Source organism: Syngnathus scovelli, chromosome 1 (assembly GCF_024217435.2).
Source record: "Syngnathus scovelli strain Florida chromosome 1, RoL_Ssco_1.2, whole genome shotgun sequence".
In the NCBI taxonomy this organism is placed as follows: domain Eukaryota; kingdom Metazoa; phylum Chordata; class Actinopteri; order Syngnathiformes; family Syngnathidae; genus Syngnathus; species Syngnathus scovelli.
The window spans coordinates 27571228-27596794 of NC_090847.1; the positions used below are offsets into that span (position 1 = coordinate 27571228).

At 44.0% G+C, this 25567-nt stretch overlaps 1 protein-coding gene across 2 annotated transcripts in view; it reads right to left on the bottom strand.

The window, feature by feature from the left end:
• nlgn2a (neuroligin 2a) overlaps positions 1-25307 on the bottom strand; it is a 54678-nt gene extending 29371 nt beyond the window's left edge. For both annotated transcript variants that reach the window (XM_049732721.2, XM_049732713.2), the window contains exons 1-2: positions 24331-25307; positions 5982-6635 (exon numbers count right to left, since the gene is read on the bottom strand). In XM_049732721.2, the coding sequence (XP_049588678.1) occupies positions 5982-6444 (463 nt within the window). In that variant the 5' untranslated portion in view covers positions 6445-6635; positions 24331-25307. The remainder of the gene's footprint in view (positions 1-5981; positions 6636-24330) is intronic.
• Between the last annotated feature and the right edge of the window lie 260 nt (positions 25308-25567).

Here is a 25567-nt window from a genome sequence, read left to right on the forward strand (position 1 = left end):
TTGCAAAAGGTGAGTGATGTAGCACAAGGAGTCGTTTAATCAAGCAACATTCACCGGCTTGGCGACACGTTGACAAGACGAGCACTCGATGGAGTTTGATTGACATTGCAACGAGCGGCTGAGACAAAGAGCGGTGAGAATCAAGAAGGAAGACGATGATATCGTTTAAAGAAGCTGATGAGAATGTTTGACGGCGCTCTCCATCAACGCATCTGCTTTTAAATCACAACACGCAAATGTTATAATCGACGTTTCTAGGAAACTTCCGTTTTAGCGGTCACGTAGTAATAAAAATTTAGACACACTTTTCAATTGGGAAGCAAATCTGTTTTGTAAAGAGACTTTTCTTTTCCTACACAATGGATTGAATGGAATGATGTCTGTCTATCTGGAGGATTATGAAAACCCGCCAAGACCAATTTCACGACATAAGCCTAAAGATCAGTCCATAAAAATTTGGGTCAAATCCATTTAGAAAAAAAAAAAAAAACGTTAAGCCGTGCAGGTATTCAGGATTTAAATGAAGCAGATGACACCACCGCCATTGATGACTATCTGCTCAAGGGCAGAAAGGAGACGGGAAGTCTAAATCCTGGACTGAAAACGAGGAGGGCGAAAAAAAAAAAAAAGCCAAAACGTAAACAGATGATATTGGCGGCCATGTCGTGTGAAACCGGGTGTGAGCGAAAAGCAAACAAGGAAGACGCGCCGAGTGACGGGGAAGCTGACGGAATGACATTTACAGAGTGGTAATTATCAAGTCGGCGTGAAGGTTAAAGCCATTTTCGAAGCGTGGAAACCGGCGCGCACAAACACACCATTCGCTATTCATGCTTTCGCCCGCACCAAAACAGACTGCAAATAAGATCCATTGCCATCGCCAACACACAATGACGCCATTTTTCCATTCATTTTATCTCTCCACATAATATTGGAAAATATGACATAATATATTATTCAATATAGCAATATTTTTGCAATATTCAACAAAGAATCGACATTTGTTTTACATAATGAAAAATTATATTGAATTAAACAAAATAATTTATTAAATAATAATTATAATAATTTATAATTATTATTTTTTTTTTGCCAGCAAAATAAGCAAGCTCAATGTATACATATTGAATAGGCCAATATCAGGGTATTAATTTTTTTTTTTATATTATGCAGCGCTAATTTTTGACATTTTTAAATACACACATATTAGCCTAACCCTCCTTCCTCATCAGATTATTTATTTACCTTCCATCAGTATTGACGCTGTAAAATTGCAAGAATGACGCAACGCCGCTACGTCACGGCTAACCTTCTTCCAAGCAACATGGCCGCCCCAAGGATCTCTCGAAAAAAAGTTCATCGAGCTCTTATGAGCTTGTTCTAACAAGTGCAACCAAAGATACAGTTTTTCTTGCTAAACAATTTTTTTTTCCCTTTTTGAGCACCACAGGTACACTTCAATAAATTAGCATTTATATTCCTTTATTTCTCTGTGGGGTTGAACCAAATTTGGAGCGTTTGGACCTTGGAGTAGGCGTACTAAAAGCAATAACACGAGTTGCACATAGATATTTCTCATAAAGTGGACCAAAATAATCCAATCGCCGGACAAATTTATTTGGTCTGTCCATTCCCACGAGAACAGGCTACACTTACGGCTTCTTAATGAAAAACAGCTCACATTCACTTTGCGGTGATTTCTTGTCGTCTGGGAAGTTTTGTCGCCGTATTGCAAAACTACTTTCATCTTATAGTTTTATTTCTTGCATGGCCGTCGTTTGTTTGTGTGACGTTTTCTTCACGGTGGAAGCTTAAAACGTTTTTTGGGAGTACTCGGCTGCAGCAGCTTTGTGGTTGTCTTGTTTTTATCGTCATTTTATTCGCATCTTCGTTTCTTTAGGTAGTATAATGTTGATTCGTAGCTATACTACAAAGTCAGCAAAATGTTGCCTGGGACCTCCAAACAAGCTGGTGTTTTATTTTTTTGAGGTCCTGTAAAGTTGTCATTTGACAGTTTGAGGTTTCCGCCCGCCGATATCTATGAACCTGCGCTATCCATGGTGCTGAATCGCAATATAAAGTAGCTATAATACAAATTGAACAAAATGTGCCCTGGGAACTCAAAACAAGCTGTTTTTCTTTTTTTTATCCTTGTAAAGCTGTCATTTGACAGTTTGAGGTTCCCTCCCGCCGATATCTACGTATCTGGGTATGCGCTGTCCGTGGTGCTGAAACGATTCAAAGGCTCCCCTGCATTGAGCACTATGGGAGGTGCAGGCTATTTATGTGTGTGAGGTAAGGAGCTCAGGGTGGGGTAGTGGGGGGAGGGGGCGATTTGCATTCACTGCCACCATCATGCTCAGTTCCAGAAAGATCCGAAAGGAAGAAGAAACGGCCCTTTGAGTGTGGAAGACGAGTGCTGTATGTATAGCAAAGCATCCCATAATAATATACGGTAGCTCAATGAGCTGTAACTACATGGTCACTGTTGGAATAACAAAATTTCAAGGATATGGAATAAATAAATATATATATATATATATATATATATATATATATATATATATATATATATATATATATATATATATATAAAATAAAAAATGTATATATAAATATTTTGGGGAATGTTTTCCACTCAAGGTTGCGTGAGGACTTGAAAGCGTCACAATAAACGTTTATTTTTGTCCAATTTGATTCATTTGTACGTTCATGCTGAATCAACAGTCCAGAGCAAGATGGCCGATTGCACTTGCTTGAAAAGCGCTGACCAGGCAGCTGGGGACAACACCTGCACCATCTTAATAAGATGGAACGCAAGACCTGCGTGACAAAGATAATAATGCTGGCGTTGATTCAAAGTGTTTGACACTATTGCGAACGACACGCATGATAATAAACACATTTTGAAAGCAGTAGCTCTCTGACAGACTGAATCAAACTCGGGTATTATTATTCTCACAAATCCGTGCCTGAAATGGAGTATTAAGGAGATACGTTCGGTCATTGGGATAAATGGAGCGTGCGACACGGTGCTGCTAACACTCCTGAGATCTTTAATAGAACACAATCAGAGGTACTTCTCGCACCCCGCACTTAAATCAGATAGTGTGATTATTTAAGTGCCGCTGAAAAGTCAATTCACTCCGCAGTGCCTAAATGGATCATTGAGATGAGCAAGCAAGTCATATTACTTTCTCCACCGCTCACCCGTCGGCGAGCGGGAAGCTGCGAGTCGACTTGCGAAAGGGAGCACGCGCAGGACAAAGCCCACCAACGGCCGCGTACCATAAGCTCCACCCCCAGGACGTAACTTGTTAAAAATCTTGGCAAAAGTTCATTTAGCGCGAGGTGGAAAGACCGAATTTTGGTGCCTGACAGCAATCTGCCCTACTGCCGTATGGTGTTCCACAGGGTTCAATTTCAGGGCCCCTTCTGTTTTCATTTTTTGCCTTTGGGTTCCATCTTAAGAAATCATTTTGCTATGCAAATGATCGTCAGAACTACTGCGACAAATCCTTTTAGTCTTCAACAAGCAAGAGTTTCTTCCTTTCAACTTGGGGTCCACTAAGCCAGACCGTGATCCACGACAAAACATAAAAGAAACAGACACACTCAAGCTGTTCACTAATGTTCAAATAAAGTCCACTTGTAAAGAGAAGTCTCTCTCCAAGCTTGATTGGTTTCCATCTCCAAGAAGAATTCAGAGTTAAATGGATGAGGGGAGGATCAGGAAGTCGTGTCTGGCATAATGCAGGAAGACACACAGGACAGGAGAAGCTCTCCCACAACTAAATGGAGTTTCAGCAAGTTCCCAAGACGTGGAAATGGTTAGTGGATTTAGTTCTGGAATTAATCAATTTGTCAACGGGCAAAATGTTCATTTGCTTCTTGACGGGCTTTCACACACAAATGCAGAAATCCATTTTGTGCATTTTTCTTCTCGACCAAGACTGGCAAGAGAAGGAGAAGAGATTTTTTTTTTTTTGTCGGTTTGGGGGAATCGGCAGGCATAGATCATATTTTAAGTATTTGTATTTTTTTCTTTCTCTACTTCTCGCTTATCGACACATCTCCCCGTCAACGTCGTAGCGAGCATCGGCGCGGCCGTGGGCCTCCGTTACCGCGTTAGCATCGAGCTGCTCCCGAGGGATCTCGAAAGGAAATTGAAACATTGCAAGAGGCGTGTGATGTGGGTTGACGCACGGAGATGGATGGCGCTGCGGATGGAATAATTACGAGCGCACAGGCGGCAACCACGCCCAGGAAGCCCGGCGCTAACGAGGCCGGGATGACAAGTTGACATTCTGGAGCATCGCCTGGCAGAACTGCCCTCCACGCTCAATCAAGGAGAACTAATTAACTCGTTCACCGCCGGCCATTTCCAAAAGTTGATCATTTACCATCTTATGGGACAAAATAAGCACCAAACAACAAAAACAAAACAGATCAAGGGTCATAGAAAATCAGAAATGCTGACACACGTACTACTCCCGTACTGTTAGATTTACAAATTGAAATCGAATCCGGGGCACCTTAACTCGTCAACGCAACGGTCAGCTTTTGTTATTTACATTCCGAAGTGGGTCATTCACACTTCCGAGCCCTCTCCAGTGAAAGTCGTGTGTGCTAATGGAAGCTCACATTTTGCCTTCATGCTCGGGGCTAGCTGGGAACGACCCCCGCCCTCATGCAGACCCCCCCCCCCACCGCCCCTCCCTCCCATCGATCCATCGTGACTCTGCAGGAGCCAGATGAACAGCCCTTGCTATGATTTATGAGGAAAACCACTGACTCTGCTTTTCAGAACCTACACAAGGTCCTAATACGTTCCGGACTCCATGTGTGAAGCAAGATTGGCAATCTCCCGTCACGTTCGAACCCAGCGTGAATACAAATGAAGAAACGAAAGGCTAAATAATAAATATGATTTTGAATCAAATATGAAAAAAGACCACGGGAAAGACTTTTCTGAGAAGGAAAAAAGTGCCGGCTAGCACTCAAAAGAAAGAAGTCGAATAGAAAGATGCGGACTCTTCCGATCGGACAAGATGGAAATGTTTTTCGCACACTTGTAGATTAAAAAAAAAAAAAATCCACAATGTTGGTGAACATTGATGGATCGAAAAGTGGAGGCGGCTTGACCTTTCATGACCATGTTTTAAGTCATACCAGTGACAGTAAACTATTGTGGTGACCCAGTTAGGGACTGGCAGGACAGAAAATAAACTCCTCAAAATGTTCGATAAAATTTTTTAAAGACAAATAAAGAATATTTGGCAGTAAGTTAAGGGGTGTCTATTCCATCTAATAATTGATTGTTAGAGGTATGACCCAATATTTTTGTCCACATACAGCGGTACCTTGACTTACAAGTTTAATTTGTCCCATAACCAAGCTCTTAATTCAATTGAATCAGTTTTCCCAATTAAAATGAATTGGAATGCTATTAAGACACTTTGGCTCCCAAAAAGACGAAGAAAAAAACTGTGGAAAAAAAAAAAATGTGGTCAAGGCGGGATGACCCCCACCAACACGTTACCAGAACTCCAGAAAACCATCATCTTGGGCTGCCATCATGCCAACAATCAGATACGACATCTTTTCATTTTGGAAAAGAAGTCAAACATGAAACTTTGATTTGGATCAACGCTCCAAAGAAGAGAGTGATAATTCCGATCTGGTTGTGTAGATGTTCAAAAACATGTACGTCGAGGTACCGCTGGTCTTGTAAGAAGCACACATGATCCAAAAAAACCCAAGAGAAATAAGAAACGTCATTCATTTATGACTTTTTGCTAAGCCCCTCCCCTTTAAGACCGATTGGCCAATCACAGCTTTGCAGTTACTTCAACCGCATTCAAGTGCTGTGAGTGAACGAATGATGATTGGACCGACTGCCGGGGAGGGAGGGCCTAGCACAGAGTCAGTCCCCGCCCACTTTACCCCTCGTCCCTCCCACCCAGCAGCCCAGCACTCACCATCCTCAGTGGGCACGTAGACGTTGAGATAGAGGCAATCCTCGCTCTGGTTCTGGATGTACCCGGCCGCTACGTCCAGGTTGTCCGTGAACCAAACAGGCAGCATGATCTCGGGCAGCACCCCGTGAACATTTTGGGGGCACACGGGGGCAAACTGAGTGGCGTTGCGGATCTCCTGCCACGAGCCCGGGGCTTCGGGCGGCTGAAAACGCCGGTCCCCGATGGGCGCGGTGGCGTAGGGCACGCCCAGGTACTGCTCCACCGGGCCCAGGATCTCGTTGTTGAGGTCTTTCTTGATCCCTCGGAGCTTGCCGTAGTTTGTGGTGACTACGGGATGCTTGGGGGGCTCCACCTTTTGACCGCAGGCCGCATTTAAGAGGAGGGTGAGGCCCAAGTGCATGCACCAGTCTGCCATGAGGGACTTTTGTCTTTTTCCTTCACTTGCAAGTAGAAATAAAAGCATGGCTGCTTATGGAATAATCAAAACGTAGAAGTCCAAGGGTGACAGACTCAACAAGCGCCGCCCCGTGAGGGTCATGTGGAAGGGGGTGCGGCAGGATTTCGGAGGGCGGGCCTCTGCCACGTCAGTGCTGAATACGATCCAAAGCCGTCCCAGTCGTGGTTCTGTTACGTTCCATCCCTCTGCGTCCTGTCCTGGTGGAGATACAAGAGCACATGAATACAAAACAGCGATTAGGGGAGTTCCGAAAAGTCTTCCCTGACAAGGAGACGCGCGACAGATGTACTTAACTGGGTTCATTTAAGGAAAATGCTTTCGGCGCACAGAACTGTGCTGAAAATAAATCCGTCCATTGGTCTGGTGTCATGTGACTTAGGAAACCTCCCGCAGAGTGAGTTCACTTTATGCACCACTGCTCTCATTTGGTCTTATTTGAACTTGTCCTGCTGTAACCTATACAAGGACTGGACTATATGTTGTTAACCCTTCGAGGTGATGTCACAGTTTTTTTTTTTGTGCATGCACAAGCGCCTCGGAGCCGTTCATGTAATCTTGAGTGCAAATCCTCATGTGACACGGCCCGTCACAAATGCACGCGGGAGATTACAGTGTCATCAGAACATTGTTGGCCGCTTACGTAACGGCGCGGGAACAGCCATTCACAGCAATTTTTAGAGCTCTTTTCCGACGGCGACGCTCGCTTTGCGCTTTACGATCTGGCTTTAATTGCTTCATTTAGAAGTGCGTAATTGCACCGGAGCAATTTAAGGCCGTTGTCTTCGCCAGTGGAATATCTTGCGAGTTAAAAGTTGCGAGTAGGGATGTCACTCTACTCACTCATACTTTGACGTTATAAAAGTTAATTTACCGCAAAAAAAAAGATCAAATTTCTTTCAGCCGCAAATAATAATGTGCCGATGCATCAAAATGCCACAGGATAGCGCCAACTACTGTCAGGGAGGACTTACTGAATGCATCTGCAGCACCTGCTTTTGTTTCTCTCTGCATTCCCTCAGAGTGGAAAAAAAAAATACCCCCCCCCACCGCAAAAATAAGTGAGTGCTATATTTTATAATACACTGTGAGTCAAACTCCAGACTTGCAGGGTGCATCTGAGGGTTTCGATGTAAATTGGCTTAATTTAGCAGGCAGAATTGATCCAGCTTGTGTACTCGCAGCGGGCAAGCATAAGTGATTGATGAGGCGGGGACGAAGCTGGCGGATCCAAGATCCCAGCTTTTATCGTCAAAACACGAGAGGAAAGATTCGAAAGGAGAATTGGGCACTCTAAAGTATGTACGCAAATATTGCGCAAATTAATTTCATGCAATTTTAAGGGAAACTCACATCTTTGTTGTCGTTTGAAGCATTAAGGGACAAAAAGAAAGTTCCGTGTGTATGTTTGAAATTAATCGTTCGATTAATCGGTGATCTGAGTTTTATTCTGCCAAATATCAGATATACACTGGGCTAAAAAAAAAAACATTGAGCATGCCTTATTTGTACTTTCTTACCTTTTACCAAAGAAGGTAAAAGATAATTGAAATGCTAACAATTAGCAGTGTTATAAAATAAAATATATGAAGTAATATAAGCAACGGATATTTACATGTCCTCATCCTTAACAAAAAAACAAAACAAAAAAAACGACTTAGTATAGTCGTGACTCCTCTGTATGACATAATTATAGTGCCCCTTGTGGTCAAAGCAGGCACAACAGAAGTAGTAGCGCAACAAATTGAATGAAGCATGAAATAATGACTGATTCCAAAAGTGCCACATCAGCTTTTTATTCATCCATCCATTTTCTGTACCGCTTGTGTATAATATTTTACATTATTTATTTGACATATTTGACATAAGAGCTTCCTCATATTTCATTTTGGGGTTAAAAGGGTGTTGCCTCTTCTTTCCAATTACTGCACCATCCACACCTCAAGGCGAAACGCGCCAGTTGGCAAACTCCACAACGTTAATCACACAACATTTTCGAGTCTCCTGCTGTCTAGCCCAGTCTCTGCCCCCCCCCCCCCAATCGGCCGCCAAACTCAGCAGCATCTGGCGAGCTTGCTCAAAGGCACATCAAGCCCTCGTTTGCGTATCGCTCGCATGATGTGTTTTACACTCGCGAGGGGGCTCGTTTGTTTTGCCAAATTAGCAGGGTTTTTATTTTTTTTTTTCTCTACTTGTTTGGATTCTTGTTTTTTGTTAATATGACTCAATGATTAAACATTCATTTGGTTTCACGGTCCTTGTACGGAAGCCGTAACTATAATGTGGCCTGCGACAAAAATAAGTTTGACAGCCTTGATTTAGACGGACAGATGAATTAATTAAAAAACAAAGAACAAACCTAACACTGAAACGAATAAAAAAAATAATAATAATAAACACTAACAAACTTGCTCTATAAACTAGTGAAAACTGAATACTTAGAAAACAAAAGTCAAAACAAATATAAAAACTACCGTAATTTCCAGACCATAAGCCGCACCAGCTAAAATTCAGGGATATTTTTTTTTCTTACATAAGCCGCACCGGACTATAAGCCGCACAACAGTGGTCTTTTTACGAGTGTATAAAAGTGATCAAGTCATCACAAAAACCACGAAAAAAATCTTATATAAGCCGCACCTGACTATAAGCCGCAGGGTTCAAAATTTTGGAAAAAAGTCGCGGCTTATACTCCGGAAATTACGGTAATGAAAAACGTAAGGTTCGTCAAAGGCTTCAATGGGAAGATTAAGATACTCAAGTGACGTCCCATGACAGCAGTAAAGCTTCTCAAACAATCTGACCAATACTTTACCGCAAAATATAAAGGAGCTGGCATATTTATACTTTTCAATTTAAATAAAAATAAAAAAGTCACTCTACCGACAAACAGCCAATTTACAGGAAGTGCTGCCGAGCAAAGGTTGGCGATGCGTCAGTTAGGCCCCGCCGATGCTGCAGTTGGCCCGTAGCAGACTTTAATTAGCACGGAGGCCACCTGACATTAGCCACCGCCTCTCTAACACCGAGTCTTCAGCGTGGACGCGCAAACATGCTGTGTTGGTTCTGCAAGGATCAAAAAGGAAGTCCGATGACATTCCGGCGCTGGGTGCTGGGTCGCCGATTAAAAGGTTAAAATTCTGCTTAGCGGGCTAACCGTGGATGACTCTGTGCCCGAGCTCGTGTGAGATAGACCATCGCGGAGAACAATTAACTTGGCTGACCCGGTCGCCACGGCGACAGCTGCGGCCACTGCGACGGGGCCAGCTGTCAAATAAACTGGTCCATTATACAGTCGACTGAAGAGAGGACCCCCCCCCCCCCCCCCCCCCCAACACCCCATGCACTGGATTAAGATTTCCGGTCTGAATTTAAATTTAGCACCTCCACATGTTCAACAAACACACGCCTGTAAAATCTCTCTTTGCGCAAGAGGTCGGCTGTTTGTTAGCACCCCTGACGTCTCTGACGAATTGACTCCTTTATGGGAGTCGAAGTGTGAACGGGGAGGGCGGCGGCGAGTGTCGTCTCCTCATGCTTCAAAGGAGAATGGAAGTCACACTCGAACACAACCATGCACAAATACACACAGAACAGACGCAGGGTGTGACATCCAAAAAAAAAAAGATGGAGGTGCAGAACAAAAACAGCTCAGCTCTCAAATAAGTTCTTTGCAGAGGATCAAGAAGATACGATTGTGAGCAATGTTACGACATCATTTGTGTTCAATCTATTGCAGTACGACATGACTGCTAATCAGCGTTAGCAATAAGATAGCGAACCAAAAGGCTAAGTTTAAGCTTCTTAGTGATATTAAATGAATACTTATGACCAAATTATTTGTCTTATTAAGAATTCTTGGCCCCCGAGAATAGCACCACTGTAAATACAAAAAGAGTGATTAACAGGGGTGTCAAACTCGTTTTTGTCAAACTCACGAATAACTCATTTTCAAATCAGATGAGTAAAAACTGGTCAAATATTAAAAAAATGATAAAAAAGACACTTTGCAATTCGAATTTGATGCACAATTTGTCTTCGCCGGCCGCATAAAATGATGTGGCGGACCGTATCTGGCCCCCGGGTCTCGAGTTTGACACCTGTGATATACTAACCAGCGTTAGCAATAAGCTAACGGACCATGAGGCAAAGCTTGAGCCTTGCAGTCTTATTAAATGAATACATATGAGCAATTTATTTCCCTTATTAAGAATCCTTGGGCACTACTGTATGTAAATATATTAAAAAGTGATTATTATTTTCCTAAGCAGAATTTGTGGCACAGGATCTGTGCAGGCGTACCTAACATTTTATCCGCTGAGAGTACACGAGCGCAACACAGGAATACAAAGCTCCTATTTGACTGCGCGCCGCCCACAAAGCCTGGCTGAGGCTTTTTTGTGTGTCTGTGTGTCACACTTCCTTCAAACTCTTGCTATAAATAGACGCAACGTGCCAAGCATTGCAGCGTGATGAGTTATATAACCTCCGAACACGCACACGTACCGGGATCGGCTCGCTCGGCGGCCCGACGCACCCCGCCGTCCACCCGATTTACTCTCACGATTTTATATTTCACCATCGGTCATATTTGGGTATTTTAGTTGGCTTTGGTTTTTGCTTCCCGCAGTGTTGGCGTGTGGCTGACCTACATTTGAAGAGCCCGCAGCAGGGGGCACCTGAATTCTGTCGAGGTGCTTGTGTGTGCTTCCAATGCTAATTTAACGCAACGATTGAAGCTTTAGTGTTTTGTCCGAAGCCGTCAACTGGAATCCAACAGTTTAGGGCGGGGGCGTCAAACTCTTTTTTTTCGCGGGCCGCATTGTAGTCATAGCTTTTTTCCGTGGGCCATTAAGGCCTTATTTTATATCCAGTAAAAGCTACAAAACAAATAACTCGTTTTCAAATCAGACGAGTAAAAACTGGTCAAATATTTTTTTTAAAAAAAAGATATGATTAAAAGTGAAGACAATTTGCAATTCTAGTAATGACACGAATTTGATTTGTTTTCACGGGCCACATAAAATGATGTGGCGGGCCGTATCTGGCCCCCGGGCCTTGAGTTTGACACCTGTGGTTTAGGGTGAGCACATTTGTCAGGTGTTTTTCACCTCTTGATTGATATTTTTTTTTTTATATATATATATATATATATATATATAGATTAGCACAGTTTTTGAGTAGAAGACAAAGATTGGGCAGTGAATCTTGGCTTTTCATTTTGATTTTGAGAAATTACTGGGAGAGCATTTGTCGGCATATTTCGAACACTTTATATGCGAGCGACGACAAAAATGACGTAATATCCCGACGACTTATTTTCATTTTACAAATGGGCTGATGAGACTCTCGGGAAGCTCTCTCCTTAGGTACGTTATTATTGAAGTCGAGTAATCGAGTTACTTTTTCAAGGTAACTGGCAAAACTTGTCTTTGTCACTGTCGTCAGTAGCAAACGTGCGATCGTGATAAACATGACATGACGGCATGTTTAAAAAAAAAAAAAAAAAATGCATTTACTCCAAGCTAGTGACAAGTAACATCAAAATGGAGGGACTTAGCGAGGTTCTTGTACGTGTCATCTTGTCTCACGCTCCTATCTTGCCATTTCATCCCCCTCCAAATCCTCGTCAGTCCTTTTTGTCCTACAAGCGCTCGCTCACCTTGGAGTATAGCTTTAAATCTCGTGTGAGCACTTTCATCATTCGCCGCTAATCTGTCAGCAAGCACCACCTGAACACTGGCCACCCCCACAGCGCTTCATCCCTTCCTTCCTCTTCTATTTCCGCAGCTTCGCGGTTCAGCGGACACATGAGGCCCATCACTCCGGACGCACAAGGCTTGTCGTTTCAAAGTCTTGCTCCGTCCGTCTCCAAGCAGCAAATGAACGAGGCATCTTTCTAACGTCGCGCCACACCAAGATGTTCGTCTCCCTCCTATTTGGGGACAATATTTTTTGCAGCTTTAGCTGGTCGGCGCAGAACATGAGGGGAGAAGAAAAGCATTGATAGCGACGCGTGTTTATTAGATTGAGCCTGAATTTGACCGGCCCACGAGTGCAAAACCGTTTTATAATCTCTCCGAGCTCTCCTTAAAGACGAAAGTATAAGATTACTGACTTCAGGGCATGAAGAAGTGAGCAATAAAAGTGGTTTGTCAATTAAATGACATGTGGGCAAAGTATGTTGCGATGATAGAGGTGAAATGTTTTTCACCATTTCAGTTTTTCTGGGGGGATCAAATGCCTGAAAATCTTTCCTACAAATAGTATCAACGCTAGAGTGCCTCATTGTCAGCTGCAAGTGCTCGCAGGTCACGGAGGGGAATCAACGTAACAGCCGGTTTGTTGACATTAGAGCGCCTCGTTGTCAGTTGTATTGCACCAAAGTCATGCTGAGAAAGACCATGACAGGGGCTTTTTTATTTATTTAATCATTTATTTATTTATTTTTTTATTTGTTTATTTATTCTTTCATTTGTGCTTTCATTTATTCTTTCATTTATTTATTTAGTTGTATATTTATTCATTTATTTATTCATTTATTTATTTATTTATTATTTGTTTATTTATTCTTTCATTTGTGCTTTCATTTATTCTTAAATTTATTTATTTACTTATATATTTAGTCATTTATTTATTCATTTATTTATTTATTTATTATTTGTTTATTTATTCTTTCATTTGTGCTTTCATTTATTCTTTCATTTATTTATTTACTTATATATTTAGTCATTTATTTATTCATTTATTTATTTATTTATTTATTATTTGTTTATTTATTCTTTCATTTGTGCTTTCATTTATTCTTAAATTTATTTATTTACTTATATATTTAGTCATTTATTTATTCATTTATTTATTTATGTATTTATTATTTGTTTATTTATTCTTTCATTTGTGCTTTCATTTATTCTTAAATTTATTTATTTACTTATATATTTAGTCATTTATTTATTTATTTATTTATTTATTTATTTATTATTTGTTTATTTATTATTTCATTTGTGCTTTCATTTATTCTTTCATTTATTTATTTACTTATATATTTAGTCATTTATTTATTCATTTATTTATTTATTTATTTATTTATTTGTTTGTTTTTTATTCTCATTTGACAGCCAGGATGCCAGCCTCATTTTATAAATATCATCTTTTTAACTCTTCAAATATGGCCAGTTTGTTAACAGCTCTCATGTATGTTCCGAAGTTTTGTTTTTTGTTTTTTTCCCCCCCCTCTCCTCACGTTACCGGGACTTGTTTGTCTGCTACACTCTCTCAACTTTGAAAGCACCACCGTGAAGCATTTGTAAAACAAGGCGCTTGTAACGTGTTTTATTGTCCTAATAAACCTGCTGTGTCTTCCTCGTTTGTCTGACTCGCCGAGGTTTCTTAAGCTGGATGGCTAACAGACAAGCGCGTTGATTGAGATAAATGGCGAGGGAGCCATCAACGTGCAGCGGCCATGCATCAGCCTGCAGCGGCAGGCCGGGAGGATTGATGAAGCGAAACACGTTGCATTTGTCCTCTCCTTCCGATACGCCGTCTTTACTATTCACGGCAGAGCCCCGACACGTCGGAGCCGGCGAGGCTCCCAAACGACCAACGCCGCCGCCGCCGCCGCGCTTCTATAAATAAAGAGGCATCGTAGGTAAAGTCGACATCCAAAATGTTTCACAAAGAGCCCGGCGGTATCACAAAAGAGTCCGTCGGTGAAGTAAATAGAAGAGGATCTAACCTTTCCAAAATGCGTGGGTTTGGGTTTTTTTTTCAAATCCAAAAAAATAAAAAAAATAAAACATATATTCTTAAATGATGTTTTGAATTGTAATATCATTAACCACCACTAGAGGGCAGACATCATAGTTGCGCTTACACTAGCTGCTTATAGTGGGCTGTACGAGCAAGGGTCAAATTTGGGGGGGAACGATTATGCAGGACAAACATCGTACCTCGTGACGTTCGAGTGCTTTGTGTCGCCAAGAGTAGCATTGATGACAAATTAACGCCCTCACCACCATCGAAGTGGCCCATCCTTGTTTCGAATACTTAATCCATGTCAATCCAATTAAAGACACACATCGTCACTACAAAGTGGAGTTTCATATATTTTAACACGCTTGGCCTTTTCGCCTGTCCCCGCCAAGTCGACCCAAAATGTCTCACTGAATATTTCATGTGAGTGGCGGCGGCCCAAAGCGCTCCTCCAATTATGCAGGCTTCCACCGCTGAGTCATCAAGGCCGCCACAGGGCGCCTCACCTCACCTCCGCTCCCCCTCGGACACTTCCTCCTTCCTCTCGTCCTCAACGTCAACTCCCTCCCCGCGGGCGACCTTGCGGGCCCTCTCTTTTGGCGGGAGATACGACTCCCGGTTGGCCTTTGCGCTGCTCTCCGTTTAGGTCTGTCTGCCTCCAAATGACATTAAATGCACATTACATGTCCGTGTATAGTAAATTGGAGCAGACGGAAAGCAGAGGGAGGTGCCGTGGGAGAGGGTGGGGGTGGGGGGTCAAAGCGGTATTTAAATGGCCGCATTAGCCTGCTGCGAGACGTGGAGTGCTGCCATCGCTTTGGCACACGACCCGCTGATGATGAATATGCAGAGCAGCGGCAATGACGTGCGTGTGGTGTGCTCGTGTTGGGATAAAATGGCGGGAATTGTAAAAAAGATTCGGACGATTCTCCATCAGACGGGTTGGGCCAGCTTCCGAAAGCATGTAGCGCTTGCTAGCACATAGCATGCTTAAGTGCATGTTGGAGATGTCCTTGAATGGTGCCCTTGGGCTAAGAGGGGATCTACTGTGCTCTTCTATTATATCCAGGCAGTGTATAAAAATAGGGACGTACGTCTGAAAGGATCCTCCATTTGCAATTTGTATGCATGACTTTGTCTCTTTCAGTCTTTTAAGAGTCTCACATGCAATCCAAAACGCAAAGATACCAGATCAAAAATATAGCGGAACCTCAGTTTCTGGATTTTTCTACTCGTTTTTTTTTTTTTTACACACACGAAAAAACAAACTTTCTCATTAACAAGCAGTCTCCATCTGCCCGGCAACATCAACGGAACGCTTCCCTGTTTTGGTTTTCGTATCATTTGGTTTTAGACTCCCTGGAACGGAGTTATCAGAAAAATTTAGAGATGAACCTGATGAAAAGATGTGTAACAAAAGTTGGATCGGGCAATCTGCCTTGATCCTGAACAGCGGTCTGCTCGTACGAGCTCACCGTCTCGCAACCATTCGAGGCGCATTTCACACGCGGCTTTTTTACTTAGCGAGCCGGGCAGGTAGCGCCGGGCGGTCTCGTGGTGGAGCGGCGTCTGCCGACAGGCAACTTGTGAGATTAGCGTGGGACAGACAAAAATCATCAAATTGCAATTGTGTGTGTGTGTGTGTGTGTGTGTGTGTGTGTGTGTGTGTGTGTGTGTGTGTGTATAACGCGATCAATCCATAGGGAGAAGAGGTTGACTGAGTAATGACCTATCTTCGGTTCTAATCAACTTATCTCTCACTTTCGCTCTCTCACAAACAAAGGGTGTTCTCCCACTTTTTTTTCCTCTCTCTCCCTCTCTCACACACACACAAACACACACGTGAACACGCACACACTTCTCTTGGTGTTTACCAAGTTTATTTCTCTCACAATGCACACCCGTGTTCTTTCACGCACACACACAATTTTCCCTCTCTCCATCTCCACTTTTCTGCAAGTCCAGGAATAACCCCTCTAACGCACACTTATTCTCCCTTTGCTCAATCTTTTCTTGCTCTTTCTACCAATCTTGGTAATCCTTCATTCCTCTCGTGTTGACACGCGCCTTTCTTTCTTTTCTTTTTTTCTTTTTTTTTTATGAAATTCCTTTCAAGCGCCGCGCGCCGCCTCAGCCCCAATAACTCAAACGATGGAACCTTTGATGCATCATTCATAGTTTTGTTCCCTAATGCACTCTCTCTGTCTCTTTCACAGTATCAAATCTCCATTGTGGGCTTTTATCCAGCATTGCAGCTTTGTCCGTTCCCTCTCGCTTTAAGAGTCTCATCTTGTTGCCGCAGCCTCGCCCGCCACCCCCCCCCCTCTCTCCTTTTCCACCCATGCACCAAAACTCTCCCTTTCAGCTCTTTTTTCTTTTTACGCTCCCTCATCGTGCATTCCCTTTGCCATCCCGCACGTGCTCATTTTTTAGCCACCTCGCAAGTTCCTCCCGTCATCTCCTGCATGGTCTGTCTCCAGCTTGCCTCGAGGTGAGCGGCTGAGCGCTAATGCAACGGAAAGCTCGCCCCCCCCCCCCCTTCCTAAAAGCCATTGCTCATCCCCACGTCCGTGTAACCTCTAGTTAAACATGTAACTAACATGGGATTAAATTACAGATGACGAATGAGGTAAATGCGGCGAGGGATTTGTCCTCATTTTCAGGCAGGTTTTTCCCGTACTGTTCAAGAGCTCCAAAAACTGATGCATGCATGAGTGGAGTCCTGACAGAAAAGAGACATCCAGGCACTGGGACTATGGGATGGTCCTGAGGGAACCTTTACGTGTAGCACTTCAAGGGCAAAACTGTTCTGCTGGGGTTAGCGACATGCTAACTAATCTGGCTCTAGGAGCTGCCTCCTCTCAGATCATCGGAGAGGATAAAGAATATATGAATGGGAGTAGTGTTATAGTGAGTGTCAAAATGTATTGCTGCACCATTGGTAGTTACAAAATTAAACGTGAAGGCAAAATACAAGATCTAAAGGCAGAATAATTTAGGACACTTTAAAAAAACAAGAATTTAAGACATTTAAAAGCTAAGCAGGGATTTCATTTTAAAAAAGGTAGTTTCCTAAAATGATTAAATAACGTATATGATTTTCAAAAAGTTGACTCCAGAATGCATCAGAAGATCTTAATAATTATTGAATAGCGTACATGATTTTCAAAAAATTGACTATAGAAATGCATCAGAAGATCTTAATAAGCATGGGGAGCATAATTTTTAATCCGGATTTTGTATCTTATTCTATTTGCATGCAGCATAACACCTCAATGCTGCGGCACCATGTTTGCTTTGAATTCCGGGCTCTCGTAATCAACCCGAGTCGACTGACCCAGAACCCGACAGGGCTAATATTCCAAGCGCGTTTCTTGAATGCATTCAAGACATAAGCCATTCAATGATTTATAGTGCACGTCGCATGATTTTAGAATCTATTCCACGGCAAACTGGAGGCCGATGAACTAAAAAGTCTAAAAGCTTTTGTCTAAAAGCTTTCGAGCATGTTCACCATAGAGCGACACCACTGCCTGTTTGATAGTCTTAACGCTCACCTTGACTCGTGGAACCCCCCCCCCCCCGAGGGAGCGCTTTCCTCTCACGCCCGGAAGAGTCATTTTCAACTTGTTCTCGGCGCTGGGCTTGCAAATCCGCATCTGTCGTGACTGACCTTGAATTAAGGCTCTGACATGACCAAATGCAACAGCGAGGCAAGACTCCGGGGGTAACGGGGAGGCACTCGGCACAGACGATTATTCCCCAAAACATATTTACCCTCATGCCGCAGTGACAGCGACAGCGAGATGCACCCGAGGCTAGTAAACCTGCGTGCGCGTGACAGGCCGAGCCGCTGGAGCCGGAGAGAGCCATTTAAGCGACTTAATGTGCCCAGACGACAAAAAAAAAAAAAACGCTCTACACTCCCGAGAACATTTCCGCCATCATCATCCACGCAACAGCGGCGGGTGACACAAAAAATGCTCGGCGTAAAGAAAATACACATACTTTAACATTCGTACAATGTGAGAGCGTAAAAATGAGTCGTTTCCCAGGAGCCATAGCAACAGCGGTCGGTACACGGCGTGAGCAAGAAGGAAGAGCATCCAGCACCTCCTGGGCATGCTCCGCTTTCCTACACCCTGCGGGCATTCCGTATCTTTGAATCTTCACTTTCTTTCATAATGGCGACCACATGGGACGCGTGTGGCATTGTGTGTGTTTTTACGCTATCGGGGAGAATAATGCTAAGTTGAGAAAGATACAAAGAATCCATCACAACAGGGGTTTTGATTAGGTGTACAAATTGACATCAGTCTCAAAGGAAAGAAGCTTTAAATGGTATCCACGCTAACCCCGAATTAGCCCAGTGAGGAGTTCTTCTAGCATATACGCAGTTTTCATCCTATTTTTTTAAACAACTAGCTTAGGGGTATATGCAGGTAGATATTTGGAATCTATTGACTAATTGATCAATGGTGCTTGGGAACTACAAAGCGAATGCTAGGCGCTAAGCTAACAACAAGATGTGACTGGCTAGCTATCGCCGCTAAACTCAGAAAACAGAAGAGCTATGCTAACGGCTAACCTAAAGTGAGATGTAGAACCTGACTGGAACTGCATTATCGGGGGAGTAATTCACTTTTTGGAAGTCAATTTTGGAAGTCATTTTTACAGTTTTGTATGAAATGAATGGTTCCGTTTTATTTCAGTAATTTAGCAAGCTAACGTCAGCTCTAATTCACTGTCAAAACAGCACAGCTTTGCCAGTCCCTCAATGATTATCTTACTATTTTTTTTTTTTTTTTTTTAAATTGGATGTCTTGGGTGTACAATTGCCTTGATAATACATTTTCCACCAGTGCTTTAAATCTAATCCACTCATTTCCGTGAGATTTGGATGTAAACAGGAATAAAAAAGAGGCAAGAAGCAGGATGGAGCCTGAATACAGAGGCGGGCCTTTGACGACAATGACCTCCGAGATCCTCCTAATTGAGCAAATCTCCGAGCAGAGACACGGCGTCCCACTCGAGTCAGGCACAGGCCAAAAAGAAAAGATGGAGAGGAAGGAAGAGAGGGGGGTGAAGCTTTTGAGCCACATGAGGGCCGCCATGAAAAGGTTGCGCTATGTGAGCCTAATGAATCGAGGGGCTTGTACAAGAGCAGCATTGACCTCCACCCAACTTCCTAACTGCTTCGAATCCCATGTCCACCATTTCAGTCTTTGAGAAGAAGAAGGAGGGGGCGGACACTAAATATATTGTGCTGCAAATCACGATACAACCGAGTTTGGCCGAGGGACGTTTGCTGGCACCACGGCAGCAAATTGCGAAGAGTGAGAGGCGTGAAGAGACGGCAGTCTTCTTTAAAGGCTTTTCTGGAAGGGTAATTTATGTGCGCCCTGATCAATGGGTTAATTAAGTGGAGAGGGCCAGTGGCACAAGGGGAAGGGCCGGGGAGAACCGGGACAACCGTTTACATCTTGAGCACATCGAGTCAACCGTGGACGCCGCAAACCGAAATGAAATGGACCGGTGCCACCCAATCATTCTCCCAGGAGGAAATTGTTCATGTTAGTGATGATGTCAGCCGGAGGATCAATACGGCGTTGCCTCTTTTGGATTTGTCAAAGTCCTGTAAAAATAAGCTGTCTAGGAGGCAATCCACGGGGCGGTCTTGGAGAGACCTTTGGGTGGGGGATCGATTCCCATATTTACACATCAACAAAATTCTCAATGGGGAGGAAGAGGAAGTGTCAGGAAGATCATGTTTCGCATCGGTTGTCCGGGATTAAGACCAACTCGGGTCTTTCAAGCGTGTTTTAGGTGTTGGACCTCCTCTTTAACACACCAGATTCAAATGATTATGAGGTGGGATTGTGGTCCTCAAGGAATGTTTAGACTAAAATGGAAGTAGAAACCAGGAAAAAAAAGATTCCTGCTCATTTGCACTGTTTAAAATGGCTAGGTGGGATAATGGCCGTCAAGGACCGGATTTGGACACCCGGGATGTAAACCACGGTCCCCGTTCCGAATGTTTATTCCAGATTAAAGTGGAAAGCAGAAAAAAAAATCCTGCTGACTTGCAGTGTTTAAAATGAGTAGGTGGGATAGTGGCACCCAGGATGTAAACCCCGGTCCCCATTCCGAATGTTTATACAGATTAAAGTGTATGAGGTGGAAGTAGAAATCAGACCCACACACGCACCAAAAAAAAAAAAAAAAAATCCTAATTTGCAGGCTTTGAAATAGTCTCCTCCATTCCTTGCCTCCAAATCCCCGGAGTGGGAGCCCAAATGGAACGAGGTGGTTTTACTTTGGCGCCAAGGGAGCTCGACTTTGCTTTCTTCCCTGCGTCTCCACCCTCAACAGCAAGGAAGAAAGCGGCCACTCCGCTTAGCGAGCGAGCGGCCGGCCTCGCCGTCCCCGTCCAATCCTAGCAGCTGTTTCCCGGCGATACGCGCTAACACGCATCCCAGCGAGGCAATCTGCTTTGCCGCCAGCGTGTGATCAAGGTTACACTCCCTTAGCAGGGCTAATTAGGCCGACAACAGCCCGCATCTTTCTTCCTCTAATTCTAAACTGCGAGTCCGTACGCCTTTTACTTCGCCCGCGTTACAGTCGGCTTCAACCTCAGGTAAAGATTGTGCCGATGTGACTCATGAAGGACACGGCGCGAGCTTCATCTTTCCCACCGGAGTGATAAAGCTTCGGGCCAAGTAGATAGGCGTGCGCAGTAAAGTTCAGCGTGAGCCGCTGACATTTACGTGCCGACTGCTACCTGCGCAAAACAGATTCGGGCTGAAAAGCCGTCTGGCGTTGGGTAACATTTGTCACCAAAGGACATGTTCCGGCCTCCGAGCGCCATAGATTAATGGTTCAACCGACACGAGTTGTTTTCTCTGAGGGACGGCGGACACGCATATAGCAAATATCAAGGCCGAAACAAAATGTGCATTTCCTTCAAGCGGATGCCCAAAAAAAAAAAAAACGAGATAGCATCTCTGGCGTGTTTGCGTGTTTTCGCACACGCGTGTCGCTGTTCATCCTCCGCCGATCGCGACAGTGACAACAAGCATCACGGGCTGCTTGGCATCAGCTGAGCGTGAAACTTGGACACTGACGCCGAGGCGCTCGTTCTTCACTGTCAGCCGCCGACGCGTCGAAGCGCATACACTCAAATTGGCTCCCCGAAAGGAGGCGAGCTGATTCTTCGACGTGAGAACCGGCCTATCGCTTTCATTATGGTCTGACATCCTGACAGCGGAAGCCCGGCGGCACTACGACGCATCGATGAGGGGCTTGAGATGAGCTAATTGTTTGGTGCAAAGTCTTAATGGTGCGTTGAGGGGGTGGCAGCGTAAAATGAAAACTACGGTGGTGAAAACGTACAAGGCAGGAAGGCTCTAATATTTTATTTCAAAGTTCCGTTTGCAACTTGGATGTATTCAAATGGGAGCTCGGACTGGCACCCAAAATTCTCCTTCCCTACTCGTGTTGACTTTCTGTACGTCAAGGGTGTCAACCTCATTTTTGTGGCGTCATAGTTTCCCTCGGAGGGCCATTATGATTGCCAAAGGCTACAAAACAAACCGATGAGTAGTTTTGAAATCAGAGATGAGTAAAAACTGTTCAAATATTTCATGGTCATAAAAATTGCCAGCAATATCTCTTTTTTTTTTTTTTTTTTTTTAAAGTGAAGACAATTTTTAGTTTTATTAATGACAAAGCAAAATTTGTCTTTGCGGGCCACATAGAATGATGTGGCGGGCCGTATCTGGCCCCCGGGCCTTGAGTTTGCTGTAGGTTAAAAAAAAAATGCTCTAAACCAGTGGTGTCAAACTAATTTTTGTTGAGGGCCGCATGGTAGTCATAGTTTCCTTCGGTGGGCCATTATAACTGTCAACTCAAATAAATGTACAAAACGCCACATATTCAGTATAAGCTTCGAGACAAACCGATGAATAATCCGTTTTCAAATCAGAGACTAGTAAAAACTGTTCAAATATTTAAAAAATGTTTTTGTTTTTTTTTTTAAAGTGAAGACGATTTGCAATTTTCGTATTGACACATGAATTCAATTTGTCTTGGCGGGCTACGTTAAAGGATGTGGCGAGCCGTATCTAGCCCCCGGGCTTTGAGTTTGACACCTGTGCTCTAAACGATTATTAAAAGAGCTGTCGATTACTCGATTCATCGATTCAAGGGTGGTGGCGGGGTTCGGGGGTCTTCCAACTGTCAATCAATCCCATCGGCTATCTCGGCAGCCGCTTGCCGCCTCGGCATCTGTGTCACGCTTTCACGAAATGCTTCTTGCAGGATTGTCGGAGGTCCGTGGCGCTGGCTGCACGTGTTTATCTCTTTGAGCAGAAGACCAACAAATGTTCATTGATCCTGGCCGGTGTCAGCCGCTTGGAGCCAGGGTGGCGAGAAAAGAACGGCGGAGAGTTCAAGCCACCCTCTTAACGAAGCCACCGTTGACAGGATGAGCGAGTTCGAATAAAACGCCGGACAACGGAGATTGAATCAGATGTTTCTTTCGCGACTTTCCTGGAAGCGCTCAATTGATTGTTTCTGTCGTTCGCCGAAGGCTCTTTCTCTTTTCTAGGAAAAAGCCACCGCGATTCCTTGAGCATAGCAGCGTCCAATAAAAATGCGTTCCCGTTAAAAACATCCATTCAACGGACAACGCTCGAGTCTCTCCAACATTTCAGTTTGCAAAACTGCAGTGCAACGAGCCAGTCGAGGCTCATTTTGGAAGCCGATGAAAGCGGCGGACAAACACGCAGTGAGCACGGAAAGCAGCGAGAAATGATGACCAAAGGCGATAAACACAAAGGCCCTCGCTGGCTGCACACTTAAGTCTCACAAATCCATATTGTCTTGAAGGGTGAAGAAGCAAGGCGCTTTCATTTAACGGCTAACGTGTTAGCGTGCACGTCAAGTGCTTACATGATGCGAAGGAGCACTCTAGTCTTGGCCGAGCGATAAAATAAATATTTATTGTGCAAAGGAAAAATGTACCAAATGGTCTTTCACCTTTAATATGGTTTCTGAGGACAATCATTGCAGCTTCCACACCAAAACAACCAAGGAGGATAAAGAATATATGCCTGCGAGTGTCTAAACCAGGGGTCCTTTTTGAAAATGAAAGCGCTTCAGTGTTTGAGTATTGATTAATGCAAAGGGCAACCAATTTATGCTATAAATAATTACGATATCGCTCTAAGTGAAGACACTCATCATGTTAACGATTTAACAAGGTTGGGAGAAGCTAAGTCTCAATATGCAACGCTGTTTAAATTTTCAAACCATTATTTCCACAATGTAGCGAGAAAATCACAATGTCCAAGCAGTGGTGAGTTATTTTTAGAACAGGCCCGTGGGATCCTCATGAGGACCTTGGGGGAAACCACACCCGGTCCAAACGTTGGCTGACCCATTTAAAAAATATATGAAAATCTAATTACATTTCTCCCTCCACTCAATATTGCGATTTAACATTTGATGACTTTTTCAAGGATTTCGACTCGGCTGTTTTTGTCCTCACGGCCGCGGTAACCATCCAGGGCAGGTGAGCTGCATTAAAGCAAAAAAAAGGGGGGGGGGGGGGGTGCCAATTAAGCAGAGCCAGGCTGCGGATGAGAACAGAGGTCTTCTTGTCCCTGCTGAATCCTGTCATCTAGCGTGCCCCCGTTGATCCGAGCGGGCCACAACAGACAGCAGCCTGCTTGGCATATCAATGCGGCCCATTCTTTGTGCCGCCGTGCATCGATTTGTGCGCTGCGTGCTTGCGTTTTAGGGGACAGTGCCCTCGGAGCTGTGGTGTTTCCTGTTTTGAGTTTCCTCATGCGGGCAAGAAACGAGCTCTGCGTGGACGTTAAAGACGAGCAGCGTGCCACACACGTCGCCGCAGTGTGCACCTTGATGAACATTGGACCAGGGCAATTTACATTTAAGTGAATGAATAGAAGACTGAGTGAAACACATTTCACTATGAAGCCAGAGGCAGATGTCAACACGTCCCGAAATATTAGAGTAATCATTGCACAAATTATTTCTTGGACATACACACGTGTGGGTTTAACAGTAGAAGCAGCAAAGAGACCACACGATGAAGATGTGTGAAACACTTGATCCTACCTGTTAATTTGGGATCCCCAGGTGTTGGTGGAGAGCCAGGTTCTCACTGATGTCCTTTCTTTTCTCCTCGGATTGTGTCCTCCGCTTGCCAAAAAGTCCATTCAAGCAGAAGCGTTTATAAACTGACTACAAAAAAAAAAAAAAGTCCAAATATATATATATATTTTTTTTTTTTAGAAATTAAGGAGGGGGAGATGAATCCACCAGTAAAAAAAATGACAGCAGTCCCTCCCTTCTTGAGTCGAACCGGGCTAATGACACCGGAGACTGAACCCATACACAAAAATCAAAATGGGTCTTTTTAAAAAAAAAAAAAAAAAAAAAAAAAAAGGCGATAATCAGCAGGAGGCTCTACGTATCCGTGCACGCTTAGCCTCCGTCGTCTCCTCCAGCAAGACGGCAGCACATTCGTTCATCGTTTCACCGCCTGGCAGCTGGGTCCACATCGGGCTCAATAATTCGAGGCCCGGTCGAGCCACAACAGAACCGCCGAGCGGCGTGGACGCGTCTGCGGATACATCGCCGAGCAGCCACCTGCAATCAATTCAGCTTCAGCTCGGTTTTGCTAGTCCTCCGCGTCGTCGTTGTCGTCGACAATTTCTAGGACGGAACGCCAGAAGGGTCCAAAAGAATTCTGTGCAGTTTCCTGAACGACTGGCGGTCAGTGCTTGCCTGCCGCTGAGGTGAACCGCCTCGGCTCGCGCCCCCGTGACGTGCGCGCCTTCGCTGGGCACGCCCCCGCCGTGCGGTGCACGCGCCGCAGTGTCCTCCTCCCGAGCGAGAGCGGGTCGCCATGGCAACGCTTGCCTATGACCTCAATACGACAGCGTGTGATCCAGCCTCAGCATCCTTTGGGCGGATGGAAACCATTCGGGCTGAGGAATCGCTTATATTTTTCTTCTTTCTAGCGCCATCAGCCACTCGCATTTGCTCCTGTGTGATATCAGATGTCGTTAAAGGAACAGATGTCCATTTCGTATTCCCCCCCCCCCCCAAAAAAAAAAAAAAAAATTCAAGTGCAATGAATAAAAAATAAAATGAGAATGAAAATAAAAATTAATAAATAAATTAAAAAATAAAATAAGAAATAAATAAATACATAAATAAATAAACATCTTGGTCCTCGAGGGATGATCATATGGCCTTCAGCATGCTTCAGTTCCTGAACTCATCACCGCAGATGGTAAAAGCTGCGTGTTGGCGGCACCTGCGCCTCTGGAAGCAACACAAGCACATG